The sequence below is a fragment of the Cyprinus carpio genome, chromosome A10, assembly GCF_018340385.1.
Source record: "Cyprinus carpio isolate SPL01 chromosome A10, ASM1834038v1, whole genome shotgun sequence".
Taxonomy (NCBI): Eukaryota; Metazoa; Chordata; class Actinopteri; order Cypriniformes; family Cyprinidae; genus Cyprinus; species Cyprinus carpio.
Genome location: NC_056581.1, coordinates 7,558,607 through 7,572,402, shown reverse-complemented (window position 1 = coordinate 7,572,402; position 13,796 = coordinate 7,558,607). Strand labels below are relative to the sequence as shown.

The 13,796-nt window shown below is 38.2% G+C and overlaps 1 protein-coding gene across 1 annotated transcript; it reads right to left on the bottom strand.

Annotated features, from left to right (window-relative positions):
- Positions 1 to 4,068: 4,068 nt before the first annotated feature.
- hrh2b (histamine receptor H2b) lies at positions 4,069 to 5,868 on the bottom strand. Its single transcript, XM_042765732.1, has 2 exons — positions 5,248 to 5,868; positions 4,069 to 4,976 (listed from the first exon to the last, which is right to left on the bottom strand). The coding sequence occupies exons 1-2, from the start codon at positions 5,866 to 5,868 to the stop codon at positions 4,635 to 4,637; spliced, it is 963 nt and encodes a 320-aa protein (XP_042621666.1). The 3' UTR covers positions 4,069 to 4,634.
- Positions 5,869 to 13,796: the final 7,928 nt, after the last annotated feature.

Here is a 13,796-nt window from a genome sequence, read left to right as displayed (position 1 = left end):
GGAAAGATGGCTCAGTACCCAGTTTATTTGTACCAGCTGGCTCTACTGAATCACAATCTGTAAATAAGATACATAAAAGATGTTTATATTTTCTATCTAGCATTCAAAATGCAGAACTATGGCAATGGGCAAATTGTTACATGTTGTACACAGTAGACCAATCACAACAGACTGGGCCATCTGACCAATCAGAGCAGTGTAGGCTCATGGAAAGGAGGGGTTTAGAGATACTAAATCTTAGAACTGCTTTGAACAAATCGTTTGAGAATCATTGGAAAATGAGGTGATATTGAAAGCATATTTTGAGAAAATTAAAACATTTTTGACCTTGCACGGATGCAAACGTATTGTAGGAGACTCCCAAAACAATATTAGGAAACTTAAAATTTTCATAATAGGGGCACTTAAAGGTGTTTTGGTTTGTAAGTATGCAGTGAGATAATGCGACTTTGTTCGTCTCAACAGCCAGAATGTATGCATTGTCAGTTAGTTTAATGTGGCTGCTGTTCATTAAGCCTTTTTTTTTTTTTTTTTTTTTTTTTTTTAAATAGGGCTGCACCAAATTAAATATTCTTATCTGATTTTAAACATTTGTCCAGACATGGTTTGTTCACTTTACCTTTATTCTTTTTCCAATAAATGTAATAGGAAAAACCCTAGTGTGATTCACAAATTCTTACTGATTGTTGTTTTATGAAAATGATGAGAGATACCATTAGTGTGATGAATTGTACATAGACATGAAGGTTGAGGATCCAAACATTTAATGCAGGGGTAATTCAAAATTGTCAAAAAACAGGCAAAGGTCATACACAATCAAACAATCCAAAACTCTTACTGAGTTCAGGGCTGAGGCAAATAAATCCAGAGTAACAGGCAGATAAACAAACCAGGAACTAAGACACGGGAGAGTCAGGAGACAAGGTCTAGAAATGCAGATACGACAAATTCAAGACTTAGTAATGACTGACAAAGAGAACGAATCAGTGTTATGGAGAAGTCGTGGCCTAATGGTTAGCGAGTTTGACTCCATACTCCCTAAGGTTGTGGGTTCGAGTCTTGGGTTGGCAATACCATGACTGAGGTGCCCTTGAGCAAGGCACCGAACCCCCAACTGCTCCCTGGGCGCCGAAGCATAAATGGGTCCCCACTGCTCCGGGTGTGTGTTCACGGTGTGTGTGTGCACTTAGGATGGGTTATATGCACAGAAGGAATTCTGAGTATGGGTCACCATACTTGGCTGTATGTCACATCACTATATTTTGTTTAACACAATGGCTACAACGCACATTTCTATAGTAGAATAAAACGTCATTAGCATGGGCTAGTGGTAAACAAAAAGAGCATAATGAATCACACTTTGACAGTTGTAGTTTTTATGAGTGCTGAAAAAAAGTGGAAGCGGAGAAAGAGGAAGGAATAAGAGCTTGAGGTAAGCAGTTTTATGTTTTAGCGCCATGTCGCGTTGATTTCATGTCACATTTTTTTGGTTGGTCAGTAAACATGGGTCTTAACTTCAAACACATTGTGCGATGATCATGCTGAATTTCTGACACTGTTAGAAATTGTTGGCTGTCTTTGGTAGCAAGACTGTGACAACGGCCGTCTTTGAACCTCTCTCACTGTACGTCATAGGACCACCGATTAGGAGCCACGAGTGTTTCACGAGGCCAATCTTTCGTCTGGGACAGCCGAAAATTGTGCAGTGTGTCTCAGGCTTCACACTCCCTCTGACGTGAAATAAACCAATATCCCGAGTTATTCAGTTACTCCTAACCAGGGGCGATTCCAGGTTTTTAATTTTTCACACCTTGTCCTCTGTTTTGTACTCTGTTTCTCGCTCTGTGCCACTGCTATTTGCAAAATTTTAGGGGGGATGAGTGGTCATTTTAGGGGGGCTATAGCCTCCCTAAAAAGGGACTAGCGACGCCCATGCTAAAACTGCTAAAAGAGAACCGAAGATGGGATGTGCTCGAGCAGCTGGACTGAGTCTGGTGCTGCTGGCCTGGGAGACGGCATAATATGTTAAGGGGTGTAACATTTCCGTCACACGCTTGAGGCATCCGGCCAATCACAACGCAAAGGATAGCTGGCCAATCAGAGCACACCTTGTTTTTTCAGAACAATGAGTTTTGAAAAATAACCACGCGTTTCAGAAAGGCGGGGCATAGAGGAGAAACAATAATGTACATTATATGGAAAATAATGTATTTTTTGAACCTTAAACTGCATAAACACATTGTATTACACCAAATACACAATATAATGTTCTTTTTAGCAGCATCATATGACCCCTTTAATTATGAGTAATTGTTCTCCAAACCATAGAAAGCAGCAGTGGGAGGAGTAGTTTGCCAAGTAGTTATTTTGTGAGAAGTTTGTGAATAAATTTATTATTTTTATTTTTTTATTTTTCTTCACGTATAAACTGATTTTGGAGGACACATGTTAAAATGTTTTTGAATACAAACCCACACAAAATAATTCAAAGAATCGTGTAAAATGCAGTAAACTTAAGATTATGATTTGTGACATTAGAACAAACCATATGAATATTATAACATATGTATAACACAAAATTAAATAATGCTTTCTTTTGTTTTTTTTTTTTATTATTATTTATTAAACAGTTTCGTTTAATTAATGTTTGTATTTAACATGGACCGTTAATTTATTCATTATCACTGACATTGCAGGCTCGTTTTGTAAATGTAAGTATTTAAAATTTTAGACAAGTTTGTCACATTTGTCACATTTACAAAATCAGGTGATTGTGTTCATCCATCTATGCAAATGTATGTTTATGTAGAGACAAAATAATTAGGTTAATCACTGTCTGTCATCAACAATTAAATTTGTGAAGACACTGATGAATGGCTCACCACAAATAAATTTAAAAGGATAGTTCACCCAAAAATTAAAATTAGCTCATTATTTACTCACCCTCAGGGCATCCTAGGCGTGTCTGACATTCCCCTTTCAGACAAATCCAGTCACAGTTATATTTAAAATTGTCCAGGTTCTTCCAAGCTGTATAATGGCAGTGAATGGTGCCCCTGTTTTTGAAGCCAAAAAAAGTGCATCCATCCATCATTAAACTACTCCACGCGGCTCCAGGGTGTTAATAAAGGCCTTCTGGAGTGAAACGATGCGTTTGTGTAAGAAAAATATAGTTTTTTAAAATGTATAAACTGTAATCTCCAGCTTCTGGTCGCTCAAGCTGGTGCGTTCACGACAAGGCATTTGAGCGTATGACATAGGCGTAGTGGAAGACGCAACGTAAACTCTGGGGAGAAGAGTGTAGTCTTGCGAGAACCAAGTTTTGTTTACAGCACAGGGAAACCACGTGAACTTCATCTGTAGTTTGTGCCACCGCCACTGCAGCCTCCTTCATCTTTCATCAATTCCTGGTTGGTATACCCTGGTTCAAACAAATATGGCTGGGCAAATCCTCTGACATTTTTGCTTTCTCCTCTGTGCTTCCGTGTTCATCACTCTCTCCCCGGAGCTTACGTTGCGCCTTCCACTACGCCTACGTCATACGCTTGAGCACCTTGTCATGAACGTGCTTGCTTGAGTGAAAGGAGGCTGCAGATTACAGATTATACATTTTTTTAAATTAATATTTTTCTTACAGAAACACATCGTTTCACTTCAGAAGGGCTTTATTAACACCCTGGAGCCATGTGGAGTATTTTTATGATGGATGGACATTTTTCGGCTTTAAAAACAGGGGCACTATTCACTGCCATTATACAGCTTGGAAGAGCCAGGACATTTTAAAATATTTCTGTGATTGTGTTCGTCTGAAAGAGGAATGTCAGATATAGGATGCCCTGAGGGTGAGTAAATCATTTTCATTTTTGGGTGAACTGTCCCTTTAAGGTTTGGGTTTTATCGTTCATAAAAAAAAAAAAAAAAAACTTTGAGCAAATAGTGTTAAATGCTATCTGAATGAATTTTGTTAAAATTTACATTTTTGATAAACTCTCATTTGAATAAACTTTATATACAACAAAGTAAACTTAACATGAAATAAATATGCTTTTTTTTCTCTGTATAGTTTTGTATTTCCTACAGGGTAGGGGAAGGGAAGAGGTATGTCAAATGAAAACAAAAGTTCTAAGCAGCTGTACACAATTGTCTTTAAATACATTTTTCCACATAGTATTTCTTATTTGTATTTAAATACACTTTTCCACACAGTATTTTGTATTTTTATTTTAAATACAATTTCGTGTATTTATGCCCATCTCTGCGTGGATGTGACAGGGTAAGCAGAGAGTTCACTGGCGATCACTGTGGTCAAAACAGGACAGGCAGGAAGCTCACAGCTTGGCACCAACACAGGACTGAGCTCTGGGACTTGAGTGGACTCTGGCGCAAATTCATTGACTGGAGCAGGCTCCGGAGCATCTAGCATCTGTGATGGCTGAAGACTGTGGTGTGATGTCCATGGTGCTATGGTGTGGCAGCCATATTGTGAGCTGGCTCTGGTGTGGGAGCCACAGGACGGGAAGGTACTGAAAGCACAGGACTAGCAAACATTTTAACTGGAAATGCAGGATATCATGGTGGGCCACAGAAGCTTTGTGTTTTTAATCACTGGTGCCAAAAAATTTGAATCTGTTCATTTAAAAGGGGTGAACAAATGGCAGTTGCCCCTGATTGCTGTGTCTACAGCAAAGCAGCTGTCCGCATGCCCGACGGAAATCCCTGTTTAAGGCTGGGTAAAGAATGGGGTTCAATGCAGAGTTGAGGTATCCCAACCAAAGAACGATAGAGTGGGTCAGTTTGTTTGGGTGGGCCTCTGCCCACATACCCATGTATGTGAAGTAAGTAAAGTAGGGGAACCAGCAAATGACAAAGGCACCAAGCACTGCGGCCAGGGTCACTGTGGCTTTGTGCTCCCGAGCAGTGGCAACTGTGTTTGCAGACTGCACAGAGGAAGGAGTAGTTGCCCGTATACGCCGCACCTAAAAGTGAACAGAGAGTGGAAAGTGAACACAGAAATGGCATCTTTCTTTTTCTGACGGATGCAATGAAAAACAATGTAGTGGGTGGACAGATAAGAGTGCCCCAAAAAATACAATAAATAAAATAAAATAAATAAATAAATAAATAAATAAAGGAAGAATAATACTAAAATAATAAATAATAAAATAATTGTATGTATGAAATGTATTTCTGAATAAAAATAAATGCATACATTATTGTCATGTTATTGACCGAAGTTGAGAAACGTACCTGTTCACGTGCAACACAGAAAATGCGATGGTACATTCCACACATGACCAGCAGGGGGAGGTAGAAGATTAGAAAGGCTTTCAGCAGCACATAATTATTATTCCATTCATAGCGACAGGTCCTGCCTTCCTCTCCCTCATCCCACATGTCCCAGTCCAGGTTCTGCACTCTGAAGTCAGGTGTGTTCCAGCCTAGGTTAATGGACAAAAAGGACACAGCAAGAGAGCACGTCCAGATCGCAGTCAGAGTGATCGCCACACGACGAGGTGTGACCCTCCTGGGATAGCAGAGAGGGTTTGAAATGGCAAGGTAACGATCAACACTAATGGCTAGTAGAGTGAGGATTGAAGCACTGCAGAGCATCACATCCAGAGAGATGTAGATATTGCAAAAAACACCCCCGAGAGGCCATCTCCCATTGCGCAATTCCAGCATGGCAGAGAGTGGTAGTACCAGCATACCCAGCAGCAAGTCTGTCACAGCCAGTGAGAGTATAAAACAGCTACTAATCTGGTGCAGACGCCGACTGGTGGCCACAGCCAGACAAACCAGCATGTTTCCACAAATGGTCAGCACAATGAAGGCCAGCAATACTACCCAGCCGGAAGGTGCCGTGAGCATCATGTTAGTTTATGTAATAGTTAGGTTTTGAGATTTTAAATGTTTTCCTGTGTTTTTTGTAATATTATGTGTAAGTATTGTCAGGAGTAATTCAGTCCTGTTTTTCTCAAACATTGACATTGGGTGCTATAAAACTGCCATAATATTAACATCTAAGGCCACTGCTCAGATATCAGCTCAGGTTCATTCCTAAAAAAAAAAAAAAAAAACATGGTTACAGAAAAAAAGCAGCCAATTGGGTAATTAATTGAGAACCTATACTATTTTAAATATAATATTTTATATAAGTGTACTATTGTAAATGTTACAATACTTCCTACTAACTTAGTTTAAACTGCAAATAAGGTTAGTTGCAAAAGTGTCTCTCCTTTGCTTGAGAATTGCTTCAGATTTCTGACTCACCCTGCATAGTAACACTGGGTCAAGCAATGGCATGAGTTTGGAGCATGGCTATTTGTTTTGACCAACCAATATGGGAGCATTGTTTGAAAATATTTTTTGAAAACATTCATTATTTTTTACTAAATAGATGGTAGACATATTAATTAGAGGTTATAGCAACCTAGGCTGATTGAAAAAAAAAATAAAAAATTATATATATATGTATATATATGTGATATATAATATATATCTATTATATATATATATATATATATATATATATATATATATATATATATATATAATGTGTATATGAACCAATATACTATTCACTGTTTGTATACATACCATTCAAAGTTTCCAGCTGAAATAACCACTAGAGACAATAAAACACCAACAACTTTTATTCCCTTTCACAAAAATCATGATAACAGGGGCATCTTATCAATTAATAAGTACTTGCTCGGTTTCTTGCACAAAATTATAAGTTATGATTTCAGAACACTTTTAGTGCATGATTTGAAAAGTAATACATTTTGACATTTGCATCACATAACCCTCTTCATATCTAGTCTGTTTTGGTGTAGTAAATTTGCTTAGTAGCTCACCTGGTACAGTACGAGTCACAATAAAACAGCTCAAAACTTGTAGAGACAAGTTAAAATTACATGGTTGCTTAAAAAAATATATATCAATTTTTATTTATTGTTTACTCTTGTAAATGCTATTGTCTATTTTAGGGTAGGGTTTAATGTAACTGTTACGCTATTTTTAATCACGTTAGAGCATTACCTTTTAACACCTCTCACCAGACATTTAATTTCCAAGATGCCATGTTATGTACAACAACTAACATAATAAAACATTGTAAGATTCATGTTCATATGTTTGGGATAAAGCTGAAAGTGCTTTCTGTTGAGCCTGGGTTGGGTTATTCATTGCCATTCATAATTTGAAACTTATTTGTTAGCACAAAGAAATGTTAATGAATGCACTTGTCTGGTATTCTGTGGTATTATGTTTTTTGGAAGGTCACCAATTTTTTTTTCAATGCAAATCTGAATCTAAATTGAATGCAAATTGAATGCAAAACTTTGGTTCCTGTTTACTGCAAGCACAAAATGGCCAGAGTTATACAAGATCTCATAGAATAAGAATAATCTCTTTCATTTGTAGCTTCTTTTTTCTTTTTCTCTTGCTTGTTTTTATTATACATTTAGAATTTAAGTCACAGCTGTGCTTGGATATTGATTAATTTTTATTTTATTATGCATCAAAAACTACATAAGTGGCCACTGATGAACACTGTTGAGATAAAATCACAGTAAGAGGTGACAGGGTTGCACAGATACTTTTAAAGAGAGGAAAGCACATTATCACTGTGTCATTGGTGTTCATGTAGATTTAACAGCAACTGACATGTTTGCAAAATAAATAAATAAACAATAAACAGACTATACAATTTCATATTCCTTTGACATCTATTTTAAAAACTCTGGGATGTTTGTGAATACTAATCTGTAGTTTCCTGGGAAGAGTGCACCAAAGCTCTTATCCATTCAGGTTATTTTATACATACTTACAAAACAAATTCAATTGTTTGCCACTATATGATGGCCAGACTGTCTCTTGCATTTGAAAAATTTTCTGGTGAAGTTTGAGGAAACCTCTGTCTGAACCATTTAGTCACACTCTCAGAAAAAAAAGAGAAAAACCCTTGATGCTGTCACGCTCTTGAAGGGAGGCACATAAAGACGAAGATAATCCAAAATAACATTTAATAGTAATCCAGGAGCCCAGGGCGGAGACAGAGAGCCGACAAGCCATGGTGACAGGAAGGATCCGAAGGGCCAAGGCGGAGCAGTTGGCTCAGGTGACCAAGGTGTAAGCGGGGATCCGGAAGGCTGCGGTGGAGCCGGAGCATCAGAGGACCAAGGTGGAGCTGGAAGGAGGGAGGAGCCCAATGGAGCTGGTGGGACAGATCGACGAGGCGCAGCTGGAGGAGTGGAGTTCTGAGGTGATGGCGGGTCGACCACTGACCAAGGCAGAGCTGGAGGGACAAGGGAGCTGGTGGACTGATGGGCCATGGTGGGGAGGAGGGAGCTAGGAGCCATGTTGGAGCCTCTGGGTCGGTGGGCTAAGGCATAGTCTGGGACTCTGAGGCTGGAGGCAAAGGTAAGGGATCCTCCAGCCACGACGGTGATGGAGACTGGCAGACCTGCGGCAAACCCACATCACAGATGGTGGTCTGAGTGTGAGCTGAGGGGCTGACAGGGGACAGCGGAGGCTGTGGTGAGGATTGATGAAGAGGTGATAGGAGAGGGAGGGTGGCCAGGAGTTCATGACAGTTAGGGGTTTTTGGAATGGTGTATCCTGCCCACATACACCAAAGTGCGACTTCCAGCACAGGGAATGACCGCCATGGTCATGACAGGACAGACAGACCGTTCAGAGCAGATAGACAGTTCAGGGCAGACAGACAGTTTGGGCATGACCTCCATGGTCATGATTGGGCAGACAGACTGTTCAGGGCTGATAGACAGTTCAGACAATTCAGGGCGGACAAGCAGTTCGGGCGCGACCTCCATGGTCGTGATGGGGCAGACAGACTGTTCAGGGCAGACAGACAGTTCAAAAACAGCCTTTTTGCCCGTAACAGGACAGACAGAGACTTCAGATGATGGAAGAGGACCGGGTAGTTCAGAATAAAAGTCCTGCCTCAGTTCATTCTCAGTGGTGGTACAGTGGGTGGGGCTTTTCTCCATGCCCTCACTCTCCACTGTTACATCCACCGTCGCGTGAATTGTTGCCAGCTCTCACACCTGGTCAGACGATCCATGAGGCTCTGGCTCTGGGGCGATCCTCAGCTCTGTCCAAGAATAGTCCGGTTTGGTTTTCGAGGAGAAAGTTGTGGTGATCCGTAACAATAAAAAAAGACTTTCAAAACGAGTGGACTAATGACATACTGAACAGAACACAGGTGAACAGAGGGGAAGTCGTGGCCTAGTGGTTAGAGTTTGACTCCTAACCCTAAGGTTGTGGGTTCGAGTCTCGGGCCGGCGACTGAGGTGCCCTTGAGCAAGGCAGTGCACCCCTGGGTGCCGCAGCATAAATGGCTGCCCACTGCTCCGGTTGTGTGTTTACGGTGTGTGTGTGTGTGTGTGTGCTGTGTGTGTGCACTTTGGTTAAATGCAGAGCACAAATTCTGAGTATGGGTCACCATACTTGGCTGTATGTCACGTCACTCACTTACTTAGAATGAACTAATCAAGGGAACTAGGTCAAGGGACTGAAACAAGGCAGGAGAACAGAAAAATACAGAAAATAAGTTTCATACTGTGACAGTTGTCACTTCATCAAACATAATTTCAGAAACTGATATCAACATGAATTTTAAAGGGAAGCCTCAGCACAATGTGGTTGAACAGGAAGTAAGAAATACATAAAAATGCATGGATGAGAAATTTGTATTGAAAAGGATGTCTTTTAGTCAAAGACCATTAATGGTAGACAAATTGAATAAAAGTGTGGCTAAAGAGAAGTCAATATCAATTTGCATTGTGTAAATGTATGTATATTTGATTTAGCATCTCCCTGTAGTTAAGACTGTAATCTCTCTCCTCCATTCATTTGTTACAACAGGAACATGTTTACACAAGAACAAGCATTTTCTTTATAAAAAAAGGCAGATTGAAAGTAATGTAAATATAAATATAAAAGTAAATATAGATGCAGGTGAGAGACGCCTAATCGCAACAGCACAATTAAGGCACTTTCATTCAGCATTCTCTGCAGTGTAGAAACATGAGCTGAAATATGTTTCCATGACAAAATTCAATCTCACCATGTTATACAACATTTGTCCAGTGTCCTATTAGACCTGTTAAAAGGCCTTTTGCTTTCTTAAACAGCATGGACATTAACTGGTTAGATGGATCTATTACATTGCATGAGTCCTGTTTTCCACCTCTGCTGAGAGAGCATCACAAGCTCAGATATGTGAGTTTGGTGAATCATGCACAAATAAATGAATAGTCCAAAGGTGCAAGTATGAGGTTGATGACAATATTGTCTCCTCAGTTAAGAGTGAATCAAACATTCGGAGCTGCTATTAGCAGGAGTGTCTGCACTCCCTAGGCTGTCAATCTAGTCAGCCACCAGAATAACTAACAAACCATCTATTAAACAAATACCTTAACTAAAAATATAAATATACAGGGTATTCATTGGCTGAAGTGTGATCAAGAATTACAGCCATTGAACATTTTCTAGGTGTGCGGTCTCAGTTTGCTGACGTATAGCCTGAACAGAAGATAAGGATAACTCGCGTATCTTTAAACAATGATGAGAAGTATTAATTATTTCTGCATACTGTACCACCTGGCCACCTTTGTCAATGTTTAGCTTCTTTGCTTGGAATCCCAAATAAATGACCAGGCAGCAGTCTGCAGATGTTACAAAATGTAGGACAAACACTAACATCTATATTTTATCACTTGCTTATGTTAAAAAGAACTGCTTACGGCTGTGCTTATGTGATTCACTGCGCTTTCCACAATGGCAATTTTTTAAAAACTAATCAGGTCACCTCATGCTTTAAAATTCAAACAATTTACACTACCATCCATATGTTTAGGGTCAGTAAGATTTTTATTATTATTATTAATTTAAGTATATTGATAAAATAATGATACTTTTATTCAGCTAGGATGCATTATTGATCAAAAGTTAATTGAGCATATTAATGTTATAGAAGATTCCAATTTAAGATAAAATGCTGTTCATGTGAACTTTCTATTAATCAAATAATCATGAAAAATATGTATAATGGTTTCCACAAAAACATTAAGTAGCACAACTTTTTCCAACACTGACAATATTAAGAAATATTTATTGAGCAAATCAGCATATTAGAATGATTTCTGAAGGATCTGAAGGATGTGACTGATGACTTGAGTAATGATTCAGAAAACTCATTACTATCAATATATATGCATCCAGTAAATAAATATATTAAACCATTTCTGAAGTCTGGTATATGAAACTGCTAAGAAGGTATATGAAACTGCAATTTTTACTCAAAAGTTAAATTTTTTACAGAAAGAACTGTGAAATAATGTCACTCACATTCTGCAGGTGAATAATGGTTGCAAAGTAGAATCTCCAGATTCCTGCATGAGCTGGTGTTCACAGCACTGTAACATCGAGATAATGCTTGTCTGTTTGCGTTTGTGTGTCTTTCAGTGCTTCTGCCTTCTCTTTACTTTTGCTTCCTTCCCTTTAGGTTCACACCTCTACTTTCCCTCCCCATGTCTCCCACTCCTCCTGTCAGTCTTAGTATTTACAATCTGTTATGAAATTAACATTATCTTATCATTTTACACGCTAACTAACAGTAGTTCTCTTTTTCTCACGGGACAACATGCTACTGTTTTAGGCAGATATGAGACTTTGAGATAAACAACGATAAATACATAATCTCTATTTCCTTTTTGATCTTGTTAATGTTGATCTGCTGATCTTCAAACTGATTTATAGGAAACATTAAGCAAGAAGGTTAATGGAGTGATTGTTACTGCGGTTGGTGCCCATCTGATGTGCAACTGAAGCCTGTGACATACTGTATGATATTTGACAAAATCCAGAAACAACAAAGAGACCACATGCAAAGAACTTGATAAAGATATTTTTTGATTACTGAAATGTTTCAGATTCAAATGTTTTATATTTGTGAGTTTGAGGGTTTATATCTCCCAATTCTGAGTTTTTAGAACAAACTTATCTTGCAAAGTCGTAATTGCAAGATATAAACTCAGATTTGCAAGATGTAAAGTTGGAATTGTGAGATGCAAATTCTCGCAATTCATACTTTCTCAAGAACATCACAAGAAAAAAAAGTCAGAACATTGTGAGAAAAAAAAGTCATAGTTACCTTTGTTTTTTGGCTTCTATATTTAGGTGCAACAACAGTTGAGCCAAATTTCACCATTGTAGCAAAAAAAAAAAAAAAAAAAAAAAAACTACAAAGGACACACTGTAAGCAAGATTTTTAGAGCAATGAAAGAACTGCTACTCACCCATTGCATGACAAAAGATCCCCATCATGATCGATGCAAGTTCTACATGGAATGACAGACACTTAAAATCATTCTATTCATCAGACTAAATGAAGATAATTTGAGCAGTTTACAGCTAAAGTTTGGGGTTCGAATTCTGTTCCTTGTACCATTTGATTGTAAATGTGGAGCCATTACTCATTTATGTTCAATTTTATGATAATTATGTTTATAATAATTCTCAATGGCTACTTTCCAATAACTATTTTATAATCAGTGTCAGTTTTTAAAGGAAATACTAAAATTTTGTACAGATCCGCAGCTCTTTTATGCAGCAGAAACACCGACCGTGTGAAAGCACAATTCGAGTCTGCTGTTGTATTTACACAGGCGCTGCTTACGTACGTTGTGTGTTTTAATCAGTGTGATAAGGATTTCATGAAAGATTCTTCTAATTTATTAATTATTAGCTGATAAGGTGTTTGACATGACCCTTAATGATTGACAGGCTTATGGTTATTAGTTGCCCTGTACTTTAGTTTTATCTGTGTAATTAGGGAGCATGCAGTGGACTCAGTGATAAGAACATACAAAATGTGGTCCTTCATTAAAAACATGAATACACTGATAATTTTCCAATAATTTTAACTTAAATGACTGTGCAACCTAAAGGAAAGCTGTAGCAGGTGTTTTTGACACTCGGCAGTGAATAACCAGCACTCTCTCTGCCCTCAATACCACAATTGAGGTGAGAATCTTCAGCAAGGGACCGAACCCCCTACTGCTCCCCAGGTGCCACAGCAATATGACTGCCCACTGCTCCGAGTGTGTGTTCACTGCTGTGTGTGTGCACTTGGATGGGTTAAATGCAGAGCACAATTCCAAATATGGGTCACCATACTTGGCCACACATCACTTTACTCACTCACTCACTCACTCACTCACTCACTCACTCACTCACTCACTCACTCACTCTCTCACTCTCTATTACTATAGTTACCATCAACTAACAATGAAAAATACTACTAAACGTGCATTATACATTATTAAAATCAAATATTTTAATAGATCTGAAATAAGATTTACTAACAATGAACAACTATATTTCAACAACAAACGGTAATAAAGATAGTTTTTTTTAGATTTTTAAATAGTTTTTTTTAATTAAATGTAGTTTAAAGTTAATTTATAAATATAAAATTTAATTTTAAATCACAATCATTCATAATACATTAACTAATATTAATTTTTGCAACTTAGTAAATAGTAAAATACATTAAGTACAGTGCATGTATTTTCAGCAATGTATTTACAGCTACAATTTAAGGACAGTGAAAACTTGGCAAATCTACTGTGCTTAATAAAAAAATAAAACTGCAACACTTTTTAATGTCTTTTTGTTACTTGTTTTCAGTCAGGCAATTTGTATAAATTTACAGAAAACATATCAACTTTCATCAAGTTGCAGAAGACCTTCAATCAGTTTGCAGA

Coding starts and splice junctions, on each gene's coding strand:
- hrh2b (XM_042765732.1), bottom strand. CDS start 5,868: ATGCTCACGGCACCTTCCGGCTGGGTAGTATTGCTGGCCTTCATTGTG. Junction 4,977..5,247: donor TCTGTGTTGCACGTGAACAG/GTACGTTTCTCA, acceptor GTTCACTTTTAG/GTGCGGCGTATACGGGCAAC.